Source organism: Vombatus ursinus, unplaced genomic scaffold (genome assembly GCF_900497805.2).
Source record: "Vombatus ursinus unplaced genomic scaffold, bare-nosed wombat genome assembly UNPS02014864.1, whole genome shotgun sequence".
Taxonomy (NCBI): Eukaryota; Metazoa; Chordata; class Mammalia; order Diprotodontia; family Vombatidae; genus Vombatus; species Vombatus ursinus.
Genome location: NW_020954642.1, coordinates 17200652 through 17216345, shown reverse-complemented (window position 1 = coordinate 17216345; position 15694 = coordinate 17200652). Strand labels below are relative to the sequence as shown.

The following is a 15694-nucleotide window of genomic DNA, read 5'->3' as shown; positions in this document are numbered from 1 at the left end:
ATCCCAAAGAGAGAAAAAACAAAAAGGATGAGGACCTATATGTATACAAATATATAACAGCTCTTTTAGTGGTAGCAAAGAATTGGAAATTGAGGGGATACCCATCAACTGGGGAATGACTGAACAAGTTGTGGTATGTGATTGTGATGGAATACTATTGTGCTATAAGAAATGACAAGCAGGCGCAGCTAGGTGGTGCAGTGGATAGAGCACCGGCCCTGGAGTCAGGAGGACCTGAGTTCAAATCCGGCCTCAGATCAAACACTTGACATGTGTGTGGCCCTGGGCAAGTCACTTAACCCCAAACGCCTAAAAAGTAGGAAAAAAAAAAAAAGGACAAGCAGGATGATTTCAGAAAAACCTGGAAGACTTATACAAACTGAAGCAAAGTGAAGTGAGCAGAACCAGGACAACATTGTACACAGTAACAGCAATATTGTACAATGATCAGCTGTGAATGACTCAGCCATTCTCAGCAATGCAATGATCCAATATAATTCTGAAAGACTTAACAATGAAAAATACTAGCTACCTCCAGAGAAAGAACTGATGGGGTCTGAATGCAGATCAAAGCATGCTTTTTTTAAACTTTATTTTTTCTCTTTTTTTTCTTGGTCTATGTTTTCTTTTATAACATGACTAATATGGAAATATGTTTTGCATGACTGCACATGTATAACCTATATCAAATTGCTTACCTTTTCAATGAGGGGGAAAGGAAAGAGAGAGAATTTGGAATTCAAAAAGTTTTTTAAATGAATGTTAAAATAGTTTTTTTATGTGTAATTGGAGAGGAAAAATAAATAATGATAATAAGCAGAAAGCAATGGCTTTCCATTCCCAAGCATGGATCCCATGTCCCAAGGGGGAGAGAATCCCCATTTCTCTAACCCCTAACTGGACTAGTAGTAGAGACAGCTTGGCCTGAACTCTCATATCCTTTGGTTCCTCTTCTCTCTTACTTCATTAGCAGAGCCAGTAGGAGCAGGACCATGAATGAGCAAGACACAATTGCTCCAGGTCTCCATTTGTTTCACCATCTAGCAAATGAAGAACTGGAATTGATTTTTTTCCAGCTTTGAAAGACAGCTTCATGCTGGCCTTGGAGTGGGTTGAAATCCTATCTCTGGCACTGTATGGCCATGAGTAAGTCAGTAAATAAACATTTGTTGTTCTTCAGTCATTTTCACTTATGTCCGACTCTTCATGACCTGGTTTGAAGTTTTCTTGTAAAAGATATGGGAGTGGTTTGCCATTTCCTTCTCCAGCTCTTTTTGTAGATGGGGAAACTGAGGCAAACAGGGTTAAGTGATTTGCCCAGGGTCACACATCTAGTGTGTGTCTGAGGTCAGGTTGGAACTCAGGAAGATGAGTCCAAGCTGGGCACTCTATCCACTGTACCACTGAGCTGCCCTAAATAAATATATTAAGTGCCTGATATGTGCCAGAGACCATAGTAAGTGCTGAAAATACAAAGAAAGGTAAAAGTCTCTGCTCTTTTGGAACTCACAATCTAATGGGATAACAATATGCAAATAACTTCAAACAAGTAGTACACTGTATGAATTGGAAACAATCAACAGACAAAAGGCACTAGAGTTAAGGGGAATCAAGAACGGCTTCCTATAGAAAGTGGGATTTTGGTTGGGACTTAAAGGAAGCTAGAGAAGCCAGGAGGCAGAGATGAGGAAGGTAATGAGAGGCATGAGAGATAGCCAGAGAAAATGCCCAGTCAGGAGATAGAATGTCTTATTTTAGGAACAGCAAGGAGGCCAGTGTCACTGGATTGAAGAATACCCAGTGGGGAGGCACTGTAAGGTTTAAGGAGCCTGGAAAGGTAGGGGTGGGACAGGTTACAAAGGGCTTCGCAGGTCAAATAGAGGATTTTATATTTGATCCTGGAGGTGATAGGGAGCCACTGAGGGGTGATGGTGGTGGTGTGTGACATGATCAGACATGGGCTTAGTGAAGATCACTGTGACAGCTGAGTTAAGATGGATGAAAATGGGGAGATACCCACAGCAGACAGACCAACCAGCAGGCTATTATAAAAGTCCAGGTGTGAGATGATGAGAACCCATGTTAGATGTCAGGGCAGTGTCAGAGGAGAGGAGGGGGTATATGCAAGAGATATTACAAAGACAAAATCAATGGACCTTCGCAATAGATTGTACATGGAATTTTGGGGGTGGTGGTGAGAGTGAAGAGTTGAGTAGTCAAGAATGACAGCCAGGGCTAGACAAGTAGATTTGAGAATCATTAACATAGAAATGATCACTCAATCCATGGGAGCTGACAAGATTACCAAGTAAAATAATACAGAGGGAGAAAAGAGCACAGGATGGAGTCTTGTGAAACACCCACAAGGGTCACCTGGATGAAGATCCAGCAAAGGAGACCAAGAAGGAAGTCAGAAAGAAGGAGATCCAGGACAGAGCAGTGTCACAAAAACTAAGAGAGAAGAGAGCAATATCAGAGGTTTCAGAGAGATCAAGAAGGATAAGGATTGAGAAAATGTCATCAGATCTGGCAATCAAGAGACTGCTAGCAACCCAAGGTTGGGGAGAGTCATCTTGGTCAAATGTGAGCTCAGAAACCAGACCACAGAAAGTTAGGAAGAGAGCAAGAAAAAAGTGGAGGCCCTATTGCGGACAGCCCTTTCCAGGAGTGCATCACAATAGTCAGGAAAGATAGGATATGACAGCCAGCAGGAATAGAAGGATCAAATGAGGATCCCCTGATAATGGGGGAGACATGGGCATGCCTAGCAGTCAGTAGAGAAGCAGATAGTAGACAAGGAGTGACTGAAGACAAGTGAAAGGGTAGGGATGACAGAGGAAGTAGTCTCCTGGAATGGAACAGGAAGTCAATCCACATCTGTAAAATAGAAATAACCACATCCACAGTACCTGCCTCACAGGGCTGTTGCGAGACTCCAATAAGATAATGTACTAAAAGCACTTTGCAAAATTATAAAAAAAAAAAGACCTGTATAAATATTAGTAGTGGGTTGATTGAAAAACTCATCAAATTAATCAGGGACCCAATTATCTTCACCCTCTTATCGAAAGAGCCCTGGATTCTGAGTCAGACGATTTGAACAAAACTATTCTTGGCTTTCTCACTGGCCTCTTGTGATACTGGGGAGTCCCTTCCCCACTCCTGGGCTTCAGTTTCCCCATTTGTAAAAATGAAGTGGATCTCGAAGATTCCTTTGAGCTCCGGATCCTGGAAACAATATATTACCGAAAGTCCCTTGCAAGCCCTGGCACCCTGTGGCTGACCTTCTGCGGTCACGGAGGGCCCTGGATTCAATGATGCTCTCCCAGGATGAAGGAGCCTGGGTACCAGACTAGCTCAGGAGGTCGTGGCCGTGGCTGCCGTCCTCCTTCAGGGCAGGAGGGGGCGCTGCCGCGCTCCTCAGACTCAGGGCGGCTCCTCGCAGTGTGACAGTGCCAAGCCTTCGGATTTTTAGCTGTCTTCGTCACTGCCTGACAGCAAGCCTCACGCCCTGCGGCCCTCGCTTGTCCTGCCAAGCTGTTCAGGGAGGCAGGCGTCTGGGCTGACGAGTGATTTGGCGTAGGGCGGCGGCCACGGCTGCCGCAGAGGGGTGAGGTAATTCGGTGTCGGGGACAGGCGTGGGCTCGGCCACCCCGCCGGCGCGGGGTCCTCGGCGGGCCCGGGGGAAGGCCCTCTTTGTGGCTGCAGTTGGCAAGATGGCGCCGGTGGGGGTGGAGAAGAAGCTGCTGCTGGGGCCTGAGGGGACCGGGGCCCCGGGCGCCGGGGACTTGCCCAGCGAGGAGGACGAAGGGCAGAACCTGTGGTGAGTGGAGGACCGACGGGCTGGGTGAGGAGGGGCCGAGGGCGGCCCGGGCTCCGGGGCCGGGCCGGGCCGGGCGGGGCGGGGCCGCTGGACCGGGCGGGACGGCAGGGATGGTGGGGCAGCCTCCGCCCGCCTCCCTCCCTCCCGGCTCCGCGCGGAGGGACCCCCTTCTTATCCTCCTCTTCGTTCTCCCCTCTCTCCTCTCCTTTTCTCTCTCTTGGAGGCAGCAAGACCAGAGGTCAGATCCGAGCTGACATTTCTAGTTGTGTGACCCTGGGCAAGTCGCTTCGCCTCTGCCGGCCTCACTTTTCCTTCTCTGTAAAAGGGAGGTTATAACAACACCTCCCTCCCAGAGCTGGTGCTGTGAGGACCGAAGTAACGCGTCTGGGGAGAGCTTTGCCAGCCTCTAAGCGTTACGTAAACACTAGCCGTGCTTATCCTTCTGCTCCCCAGCCTCGCTTTTGCCTGTGTACCCCTTCCCTCGGCTCCCGAGGCCAGCATCTCCGCCGCCGGGTCTGGACTTTGTGATGATTCACAGACCGCTGGCGTGCTGTTATCCCCAGGACGATGTCGGTGTGGGGAGAGGGGCTCCTCCCCCTCGGCCCCCCGCGCCCAGCATCCGGGGCCCGGGGAGCCTTGGGGGTCAGCGCCCGGTTGACGGCTGTGCTCTGACCCCGCAGGTCGTCCATCCTGAGCGAAGTCTCCACCCGCTCCAGGTCCAAGTTACCGGCAGGCAAAAACATCCTGGTGTTTGGTGAGTGGCTCCCCACCTGGAGCAGGGTGGGGAAGGTGTGACACCCAACCCCGGGCTGGGCCAGGAGGCGGCTGTTCCTGAGACGTTGCTGGGAGCTGGGGAAGAGCTTGGGAGTGGGGTTTTGCAGAAAAGGAAGTGCTAAGTACCCACTGGGCTTTTGTGGTATTTCCCTAAGTAGACTTTGGAACTTCCTTGTTTCAACTAATGTAATGTGGGTAGATTTAAAACTGACCATATTTTTTTCTTCCCTGATTCTTCCAGGTTATGTTTTTGTTGTTGTTGTTGTTTTAAATACTCTCTGACCTTCTGGTTGGATAGAATTATTCCATTACAGTGGCAAAGGTCACTAAAGTAGGTGGAAAGGAAGAATAACAAAATAAGTCAGTTCCATCCCTCAAGCATTTTTAAGTACCTGCTGTGTTCCAGGCACTGGGAGTACCAAGAAAGGCAAAAAAAAAAAAAAAAAATCCCCTGCTCCTAAGGAGTTCATTCTTAATGGGAGAGACAACATGGAAACAACTATGTGCAAACCGGATATATACAGGATAAATTGGAGATGATTATAGAGTCTGCTTGAGACTTGTAGTTTTGCTTAGCTCTATAATTATTTTCATTAGTTTCCCAGCCTTCACTGTGCTGGTGAAGAAGATACACTGATGTTGAAAGCAAATGTTGGTATCTATCCTGCCACAGACTGAATTTTCTCTTAATGGTTATTGGCTGTCGCAGTCAGACCTTATTGTTTAAACACCGAAGGTTTAAGGTTGTCATTTTAGACCTATTATGTCTCAGAACTCTGTTTTCTTTGTAATAGTCCATCTTAACATATTTGCTAGTAAGCGATTGACCCCAGCTTATTCTTTGACTTTTTCATTTACTTTTTTGGGTGAATTGTAGGTAGAGCCAAATTCATTTATTTTTTCACATGAAAGAATGGGTTATAACTTTGGTTATTATTACGAAGAACTAGGTGTACCTTGGATAGGTGAGGGCAGTGTGAAGTAAAGAAAAAAGCATTGATTTGGAAATCAGAAAGCCTAGATTTTAAACTCCTTTCTACCATTCTGGCTAGGTAGTGTGTAACATTATGTGACAAGTCATGTTCTTGAGCCTGGGTTTTCTTTTCTGCAAAAGTAAGGGGCTGGATCCATTGATCTTTGATGTTCCAGGTTTAAAAATCTCAAGTCTAAAATACTTAAAATAGAATTGTGATCTCATTGGTTTGGATGTTCCCTTCAACAGAGCAGATTGTAGCCCGTCTATGTCTGCCCATCCTGTGAGACAGTCTTGTCCGTGTCTTTCCTTAAGTTCACCATAGATTGAAGGGGTTTACCCATTGTGCTGAGAGGCCTTCATCTTTCCTCACGTGAAGATGTTGGTGGAGTATATGAACTGTCCATTAGATCATGCCTCTTTCCAGGTGACCCTCTTATGTTTTATGATTATACAGTTCTTTGATGATATCCTTTATTCCAGTTTTTTAAATAATTCCTTATTTGTCATGTTTCTGCCATGTCTAAATCATGTCCTGCCAAAACATAACTATTAAAGTTTGTTAACTAAGTTTGAGTCCTGTCCTGTGCTGTGAAATCAACTTTTTAAAGGGTTTCTGTTACGTGTCAGGATATATGTATAAATGTGGAAGTTATACCTATTTCTTTCAGAATATCAGCATAGTTTCTGTGTACTGAGTAATTACATTCTTATGTTTTTCTTCTAAATATTCTTTTTAGGTGAAGATGGTTCAGGTAAAACAACACTCTTGGCTAAATTACAAGGAGCAGAGCACAGCAAAAAAGGAAGAGGTTTAGAATATCTATACCTTAACATTCATGACGAAGATAGAGATGGTAAGTTGTTCCAACCCATCACGAATAAAGCATTTTTTAGGTGCTTAATATGTGCCAATGCAAGCACTGTTCTAAGTACTGGGAATACAAATAGAAAAAATAAGAGTCTCCGTTTTCAAGGAGCTCACACTCTAATTGTAGGAAAATAGGCTAGGGACTGGACCAGTCATTGCATTGGTATAGGAAACTTTTACCATGAAAAAACTTTTCTAGTACAGATTGGCACGTTTTAGAGAGTCCCCTTGAACAGAAGTGTCAAACATGCAGCCCACAACACCCCTCCCTTAGTGCAGCCATATTACATGTAACTGGATTGAAATGTAATTGGAAATATTCAACAAAATAAAATGAAACATAGATCATGTTCCTTTCTAAGTCTGTGTGTATCTCCTAGGGTGCCTTATCATGGTTAAGTGGCCCCCATTTCTATTTGAGAGCAACACTTCTGGCCTAGACCACTGACAGGATCACATGGTCACAGTGTGTGGTGGCAGGGCTTGAACCCAGGTCTTCCACCAGACACAGGTTATCCACACAACACCTTTCAGGAGAGAAGAGTTAAAGTGCAGATGAAAAGAGTCCTAAGGGTTTAAGAGTGAGACAGATGGCAAGGCCCAGGGATAGGTCAGATGACAGTGCCTAGAAGGGCATAGAAGTGGGAGAGATAGTAAGGCCTGGTGGTCCCCCATCTCACCAGAAGGATTGGAGTTGATGACTCCCAGCTTATTTAAGCAGTATGAGCAGCCACCCCTCTGGGGCCTGGATCCCACATTGCCGTAGGAGCATATGAAAAGAGATCACTTCCACTTTGCAGAACCACGACAGGATGCCTACAGAATGTAGCATTGAGCTGGGCCTTGAATTCTAGGTAGAAATTCAACAGGCAAAATTTAATTGGGGAACAAAGGGCTCTTCCAGGTGTGGTAAATAATAAGAGCAAGTGTGTAAAGCTGGGAAAGTCTGAGACATTTTGGTTGCGATATAGAATGTGTGAGAGGGAGAATTTACACATGAAAATGTGTTGGGTTTTTTTTTTTTTGTATTAAATAGTGCCCCTTCTATCCTTTGAAAAAATATTATAGAAAACAGAAAATACATCTACTCCTGTGTTTGCAGACTTTGATTTAATAGTAGAAATTAAAGCTTAACTTAAGTTCAGATATAGATAGAATCTTTTTAGGAGCCTGCCTTGATATCTTGGTCTGGTAGCCTGCTATTTTCCCGTGAAGAACTCCTGAAATGATATATTAGAAGTTTGGATTTTTTTAAACATTTTTCAGCATTCCTTTTTAGCACTAATTTATTGGATTGCTGGTAGGAGATGTATCTCCTACAGATTGCTGGTATCTATGTGCTGCTGTTACACCATTTTAAATTCTGTAGTTCTAGGGTTAACTGAAGTTTATTCATGAAATCCATTGCCTGCTTTTGTGTCTGCTATGGCTTGGAGTTTTGGCTTTTAAATAAAGAAATGTTACCATCTTCAGGTTTTGTTTTTGTTTTTGTTTTTGTTTTTGTTTTTTTGTAAGAAGGTTCATCTGAATGTAAAGGTTACAATAAAAATGAAATACTTTTCTTTAAATTGGGTTATGTTGACAAAAAATAATAAAATCTTGCCCAGGACCATTTAAAATTCTAGGAAGGTTGATATGAAATGAAATAGAACACATTTGGCACATCACCTTACTTCTTTAGACCTCAGTTCCCTCATTTGTAAAATGAAGGAGATTGGCCTCATCGGTCTCTTAAGTTAGATATTAAGATATTAAGTGGTTAGTCCAAGGTTAAACAGCCAGCTCAGTGATGCAGTGCACAGAGCGCTGGCCTGGAGTCAGGGAGATTTCTCTTCCTAAGTTCCAGTTGGATCTCAGACACTTACTAGCTGGGTGACCCTGGGGAAGTCACTTAACCCTTTCTGCCTCAGTTTCCTCATCTGTAAAAGGAGCTGGAGAAGGACGTGGCAAACCACTCCAGTATCTTTGCCAAGAAAACGCCAGATGGGATCACAAAGAGTCAGACATGCCTGAAACAACGAACTACAACAAACAGCCATTATTACCTCAGCGGCTGGACTCGAATCCAGGTCTTCTTGGTTCCCAGTTCTCTCTCCATTATATCATGCTCCCTTTACTTTTTAATATATTTTTTAAAATCAGTGTTTAAACTTGTAACTCTCACCTTTTGAATTTTCTAGCTTCAGCATGATTTATATCTCCCTTTTGAGCTCATAAATTGCAATGTTGGGGGTGGTTACCTTGGCTTCAGTGCTAAAGTCCTTCCAAACCCTCCTTTCCTGCAAGACTCAAGAACAGATTTGTTTGCCCACTCTTAGAGTCCCTTCAGGTAATATGAAGAACATCTACATTTCAGCCACAGATGACATAGGGCGGCCTTTGAACAAATGAAAACTTTGTCCTTTGCTTTTTGTTTCCTAAATTTTTTTCTTATTTCTCAAATACATAGTGTGGATACAGTCTTCATTGTGGAGTAGTCAAAAGTTCATTTCGTGCCAAAGCATTTTTATGTCCTTATACCATTAATAATGTTTATGCTTATAGGACTTTATGACTGCAGAGGGCTTTTACATGGCTTGCCTCATTTGATTCTCATGACTACAATCCTGTGAGGGAGGTTTTATTTCCATTTTACAGAGAGGTTAGGTGACCTACTCTGGGTCACACAGCAAGTTAGTGAGGACTGGAATCCAGTCTACTTACCAGTGTCTTTTCTGTGCACCCTACTTCCTCTAAGTAGAAGTAGAGTAATAACTCCTCATTCAGATTTCTTTGAGGTTACCGTAATAGCTAATTTTGTAGGCAGCCTGGTATAATATATATTTATATATATATATAATTTGGGGCTTAGAACCAGGAAGCTTGGGTTTGGTTTGCTTACTAGCTGTTTGCCTTTGGGCAGTTTTTTCCTTCCTTGAGCTTTGTTTTCCTCATCTGTTAAAATGGAGATAATACTTTCACTACCTACCATGTAAGATGTTGTAAGAAAAGACTTTTTTAAAAAAAAAAGTATTAGCCATTGTAAATGTGAGTTATAATAAATGTTTAATATAGATATTTTGAGGTATATAATTAGATGTCATTTTGTCTTTACTTGAAGCACTATTCTGACTAGAAGCAAATAAATCTCATTTCTCTTTAACTCTAACCTTTTTTGCTTTAGTGATGTAGGCATATAATGAAATGGTTTTGATTTAAAATATATGCATTTGAAGGTGATTGTAATGTGATAAGAAGTGTTAGTCTCCAAAAAATAACTCCCCCCCCAAAAAAACAAAAACAAAACCCCTGCCAAATTTGGAAAGATTGTCACCAGAGGCATTTCTTGGGCTACTCATTTGGGGATGTGTGAACTAAGAGCTGATTATTTAATTTAATTTAATTTACAGAACATTTGATAAATACCTTCTCTCTGCCTGGCCCTGTGTCAGTCACTGGACATATAAAGGCAAAAATGAAATGGTCCCCTTTCCCAAAGAACTTTTTTTTTTTTTTTTTTGACAGTTGGGGTTAAGTGACTTGCCCAGGGTCACACAGCTAGTAAGTGTCAAGTGTTTGGTCTGAGGGCAGACTTGAACTCAGGTCCTCCTGACTTAAGGGCCAGTGCTCTATCCACTGCGCCACCTAGCTGCCCTAAGAACTTAAGTTTTACTGAAGGTAAACAACATGTCCAACAAAAAGTAAATAACAGATAAATACAAAATAATGTGAGGTGAAGAAAGGGGTATGGATACCACAATTATGGCAGAAGGAAGGGGGGACATCAGGAGAGACCTTGAGCAGACACAGGTGATGCTTGAGCTGGGCCCTGAAGGGGCCTACTGTGAAGAGGGAGAGCAAGGCCACAGGGCCTGACAGAGACACAGGAAATAAGCCATGGATTTGTCCACCAGGCCTGATGATTGCCATTAGTAATAATAACAGTAATAATAGTGGCTGGCATTTCTAATGTAAGATTTGCAAATTGGAAATGCTGGGATGTGTGTGGGGACAGGGGTGGAACGAGGGTGCCCATTTCCATTTAGAAAACATTAAGTGCCCACTTTGTGCAAAATACTGAAGATACAATGACAAAAAGAGGCTCCTGTCCTTAGGAAGCTTCTGTTTCAGGGGAAGAGGATGCATTCTATGCATCCTGATGCTTCATGCCAAAGAATTCCTTACCTTCTCTGTACCTTAGCTGATTCATCCAAAAAGCGGGTAAGAAGCCCCAGAGTTGAGGTGGGGGTCAAATAAAATGTTATGTGAAAAACACTTTCTAAAATAGCCCATAATTATGAGGTTTTTTAAAAAAGATGTTAATGTAGGAGTCTTAAATTTCAGTTTTATTTAATGAAAATGGCACTGTTGGCAAATAGTAGCATATCAATTTCTTGTTGCTTACTGGCAATGAAAGACTAAATCTTAGTTTCTTCGTCTGTAAAATGGACCTACCTCTAGTAATTGCCTAATAGGACTTTTATGAAGGTCAAGTAATGTATGAAATTGTATAACCTTAATATATCAGGATTTGTCATCTCATTCCTCAAATTCTACCTTTTAAATTTGAAAAAAAAAATGCGGCCTTCATTTTTTTCTTGATGTCTTTTGTTTTTACATCACATTTATTTCCAAATACAGCCTTCCCTTGTAACAAAACTTTGATTTCCAATAAAAGTAGCAAAGGGCTTAGTATTTTTTTTGTAAGTTGTACACACTTCAGGTTGCTTTGAGAATATTTATAAATATCCTCTCATCACTTCTTTTAAGGGATAAAGCAATTTATATGCACATGATTCTTGGTTACATTTTCCTTTGAAAATAAAGCATTTCTAGTTATAGGTTTTTTTTTTTATTTTGACTTTGACATTAAAGATCTACTGATACTTTTCTAGGATGCAGTTGCAGTGGCAGCAAACTTGAGTTTTGAATGGTTACATTTTTTTCTCTTCTCCACAGATCAGACACGTTGCAATGTGTGGATCCTGGATGGAGATTTGTACCATAAAGGCCTGTTGAAGTTTGCTGTTTCAGCAGAAACCCTGCAAGAGACTTTAGTCATCTTTGTAGCAGATATGTCTAGGCCTTGGACTGTTATGGAATCGTTACAGAAATGGGCCAGTGTTTTGCGAGAACACATTGATAAAATGAAAATCCCACCAGAAGAAATGAGAGACATGGAGCAAAAGTGTAAGTACAATACATTTTTCTGCATGACAGTGTAATTATGGGCCTGTTTTCATGGTAGATCCTTTGAATGGCACCTGCCCCCCTCATTTTAGTAGGTGGATAATGTTTTGGACATTCATGAATCCTCTCTTTGAAGAAGTAAGCACATAGAAGGTACTTAATAAAGTTTGTTGAATGAATGATTGCATTGAAGATGCTCTTTGAGAGTTCAGCCCTTTTCAGCTTAGGGTCTCAGAACATTTTCAAGGTTCTCCTCATATCCCCAGTTGGTTTCTCTGTATGAAGTGAGTTTGATTGATATTTACTTTCCCCGTTGACCAGAAGATTAAGGTCATTTTATTGTGTGTGTGGTTTTCAAAGGGAAGGATGTACAATAAGGCTTTCCTTATTTAAACATGATCTGATCTGTGGGTCTTTTTTGTTGTTTTCATGTGTGGCCTCAGAGCTCTTTAGCGGGCCCCAGTTTGTTGTGGGAACAGCTCTGGTTTTGCAGTTAGGAAACTGGGGTCCAAGTCTCGACTCTAACACATAATAGCTTTATGGGATAGTCACTTCCCCTTGAGGAGCTGTATTTCCTCTCCTGTAAAGTAGGGATGATCTCCAGGCAAAGTGATTGCTAAGGTCCCATTTAGTTCTGACAGTTTTTGAGTCTGTGGGTTCTAATGTGGTCTATATAGCCTGAAGCTCCCTCTAGGAGTTACATTATTTGGCAGGAGAAAGCTAGTTTCCTTCGTTAACCTGTAGGAGAACAAATAAAAATTAAAAGCATAATTCTGTCAGAGAATTCAGACATAAGCCAGTGCTAGAGTAGTTTGTTTCTGAATTCAAGTGCTTAAATTAAAAATTAGAGCATTTAAAAGTCCATTTTCTATTGTTAAATGGTAGGCTGTATTGTGTTTATTAAAATAAGAGTTCTTTTAAAATAAAGGACTTGATTTTCAAATTTGAAGGAAGTTTGGGAGGGGAGGGATTGTTTTTTGTTTTAAAATATATGTGGTTCAGAAGATTGTTTTTCCTCTCCCTTGCTTCTGTGCAGTTACATGAGCATCTGACCACTTGCCAGAAGAGTAGGAGTGGCCGCGGCAGCAGCAACAGTCTTTGACAAGGGTTGGCTCTGCTCAAACTGGCTTATTTCCACAGTATGACATCACTCCAGTGAATTAATGAGGGCCCTTTTGGGCGTGGTATACAGTATCCTCACATTGCTAACTCGTGCATTATAACCGACACTCAGAATGATGGTTCCTGAATATTAGGTTTGCTTTTCAAATCAAATTCCACATTCCATGTCTTCCTGTCACGCTCTTCATTTTGCCTGTGCCTTCTGTCACATGTCAGTTCAAGTGTCCCACAGACACTGGGAGCTTTATAGTTGATCCTTTCAACCTGTCTTTTGTAAATTTTCTCAGCTGTATTTGCTGCATGATTGCTATGCAGTTCAGCTAGCCAGTATCAAACGACTGACCTTTACAAATAATGAGGGTTTTTTCCCCAGGATTAGGCCACACTAAAGCAAACTACTTCTGAACATGGGGCAATTTTGTAACCAATACACAGATAGTATGGTATGTAGAGAAGTAGATTGATTGTGATAAATTGACTATTATGAGCTCATTTTTATAGTGTGATAACATTTCAAAGATGTTTCATTTTTGGTTTTGTTTTATTTTGTTTTGTTTTTTTAAAACAACTTAAATCAAGCTTGGAGGCAGCAAGATCCCCAGAGTAAGAATTAGGAGACCTGGGTTTGCTTTGCCACTTACATGTGACCTTGGGCATGCTACTTTTCCTCCCCACCCTCCTGGGCCTCATTCTCTTTCTCTGCAAAATAACGGGATCAGACTAGGTGATTTTTAAGGTCCTTTCCAGCTCTGATGTGCTATATCTATGTGCAAAATGTTTATAATGTTGGGGGTTTTTGGTCCTGTCCAGTGCTGTAAATTTATTCTAATTCTGGTTAATCTTTGTTCTCATCCCTACCTCCAATGTATCAGACATTTGGGATGACAGTTTTTTTTGCCTTGTGTGCTAAAAGTGTCTGTTAGTCTTAAGTTGCATGTTAATAATGTGGTTAGGCTAAAGAAGACCTGAGAGTCACCTGAACAGCCTGGAACAAGTAACTTAACCTCTCTGAGTCTCAGTTCCTTCAACTTTAAAATGAAAAGTTTGAATTAGATGTTTTCCCAGGACACGCTTTAATTCTGTCAGCTGGCTGTTTTCATCTCGATAGTGACATTCTTCCAGATGTTGAATTATCCTGTAGTGTCTTCATTACTCATCCTTGTGCTTTTCTATTTTTAAAGGAAAAGTGATTGAAAGATAGTATTTACATTAAAGAACTCTTTCCTTCTCAGCTGTATATTTTGGGTGGTCCCTTGCTTAAACCAGAGCAGGAGAACTAGGCAGAACCTTTTGAAATGTTTTGGAACATTTACCTATTAACTCTACTTGAAACCTAAAAGTGACCTAAAGCCATAATATATGGCAGGGCAACCAAGGGCTTAACTTGGAACCTCTGAGACTTGTATAGTTGACATACCTTTAAAATGGAAATGATAATAATGTGAAGACATATGGATTTCTATCTCCCAAGGAACCAGATTACATGGAGATCATACAAGTGTATAAAAAATACTGTTTAATATATTATAGACTATAGGCACTTTTCAGAGTGCAATGGAAAAAAAGTTGAGAACAAGTTTTATGGAAGAGGTGGAATTCAAGCTAGGCCTTAAAGAATAGAGATAATTTTGAATAGTCCTCAGCAGCATTTATTAAATGCCTATAGTGTACCAGACATTTTGTTAAGTGCTGGGAATACCAAAAAAAAAAAAAAACCAACAAAAAACAAAAGTAGGTCCTTCTCTCAGAGCTCCCAATCTAATGAAGGAGACAACATGTAAACAACTGTGTAAAAATACGATATATAGAGGATAAATTGGAGAGAATAAAGAGAGGGAAAGCACTCGCATTAAGGGGCCAGAGAATGGGGAGCAGGGTTGGAGGTGGAGGTGAGGTTGTAAAGAGGTGGTTTTTTAGCTAGGACTTGAAGCCACAGAAACTGGGAGGTAGAGAGGAGGAGAGAGAGATTTCCAGGCATGGAGAACCCCCAGTGAAAAGAACATCCAGAGTTGGGAGATGTGAGGTCTTGTTTGAGGAACAGCAAGGAGGCTAGTGGCACTGGGTCAGAGTACCTGGGGCTGTGTAAGGTCTGAGAAAAATGGAAAGGTTATGAAGGGCTTCATATACCAAACAAGATTTTATATTTGGGGCTACAGGTGGTAAGAAGCCACTGGAATTTATTGGCGGAGGGAAGTGGGGTAGGGGGGAGAGGCAACATGGCCAAGCCTGCACTTTAGGAAGATCCCTTGGGCAGATAGACTGGAGTAGGAAGACACTTAAGACAGAGGGACCAACCCCAGGCTATGCAGTAGCCCAGGCATCAGGTAATAACAGTCTTCCACAGTGCGGAGGGCAGTGTATGCCAGAGATGTCACAAAAGTGAAATCCGACCTGTTGGATATGGGGGAATGAAAGGAAGTGAGGAGTCAAGGGTGACACTGAGGTTTGGAGCCTGAGTGGAAGTATAGTGGTACCCTCAACCAGTAACAAGGAAATCAGGAAAACAGGAGGGCTGGGGAGAAAGTTTGAGCTCAGTTTCAGACTTGCTGAGTTTAAGGGGTCTACAGGACATCCAATGTAAGATGTCCAGTGTGCAATTAGGGATACCGGACTGGAGGTCAGGGGAGAGGTTAGGACTGGGTAAATAGATCTGAGAACCATTAGCATGGAGATGATAGTTGAATCCATGGGAACCAATGAAATCACCAAGTGGAATAGTCTAGAGGGACCTGAGAAGAGGGCTCAGGACAGGGCTTTGAGGCATGCCCTCTGTAGGCAGGTGCAACTTGGACTGAGGTCTATCAAAGGAGATTTAAGGAGCAGCCCAAGATAGGTAGAAAGAAGGAAGGAAACCAAGCGTTTATTAAGTGTCCACTGTGTGCCAGGCACTATGTTAAGTGCTTTACAAATGTCTCATTTGATCCTCACAACCACCTTGGGAGGTAGGTACTGTTATTATCCC

At 42.1% G+C, this 15694-nt stretch overlaps 1 protein-coding gene across 1 annotated transcript in view; it reads left to right on the top strand.

Moving 5' to 3' along the window:
* Positions 1-3716: 3716 nt before the first annotated feature.
* The window catches only part of LOC114027882 (cytoplasmic dynein 1 light intermediate chain 2), a 52616-nt gene continuing 40638 nt past the window's right edge, over positions 3717-15694 (top strand). The window contains exons 1-4 of the mRNA XM_027842055.1: positions 3717-3823; positions 4504-4577; positions 6311-6427; positions 11380-11610. Of these exons, the coding sequence (XP_027697856.1) occupies positions 3717-3823; positions 4504-4577; positions 6311-6427; positions 11380-11610 (529 nt within the window). The remainder of the gene's footprint in view (positions 3824-4503; positions 4578-6310; positions 6428-11379; positions 11611-15694) is intronic.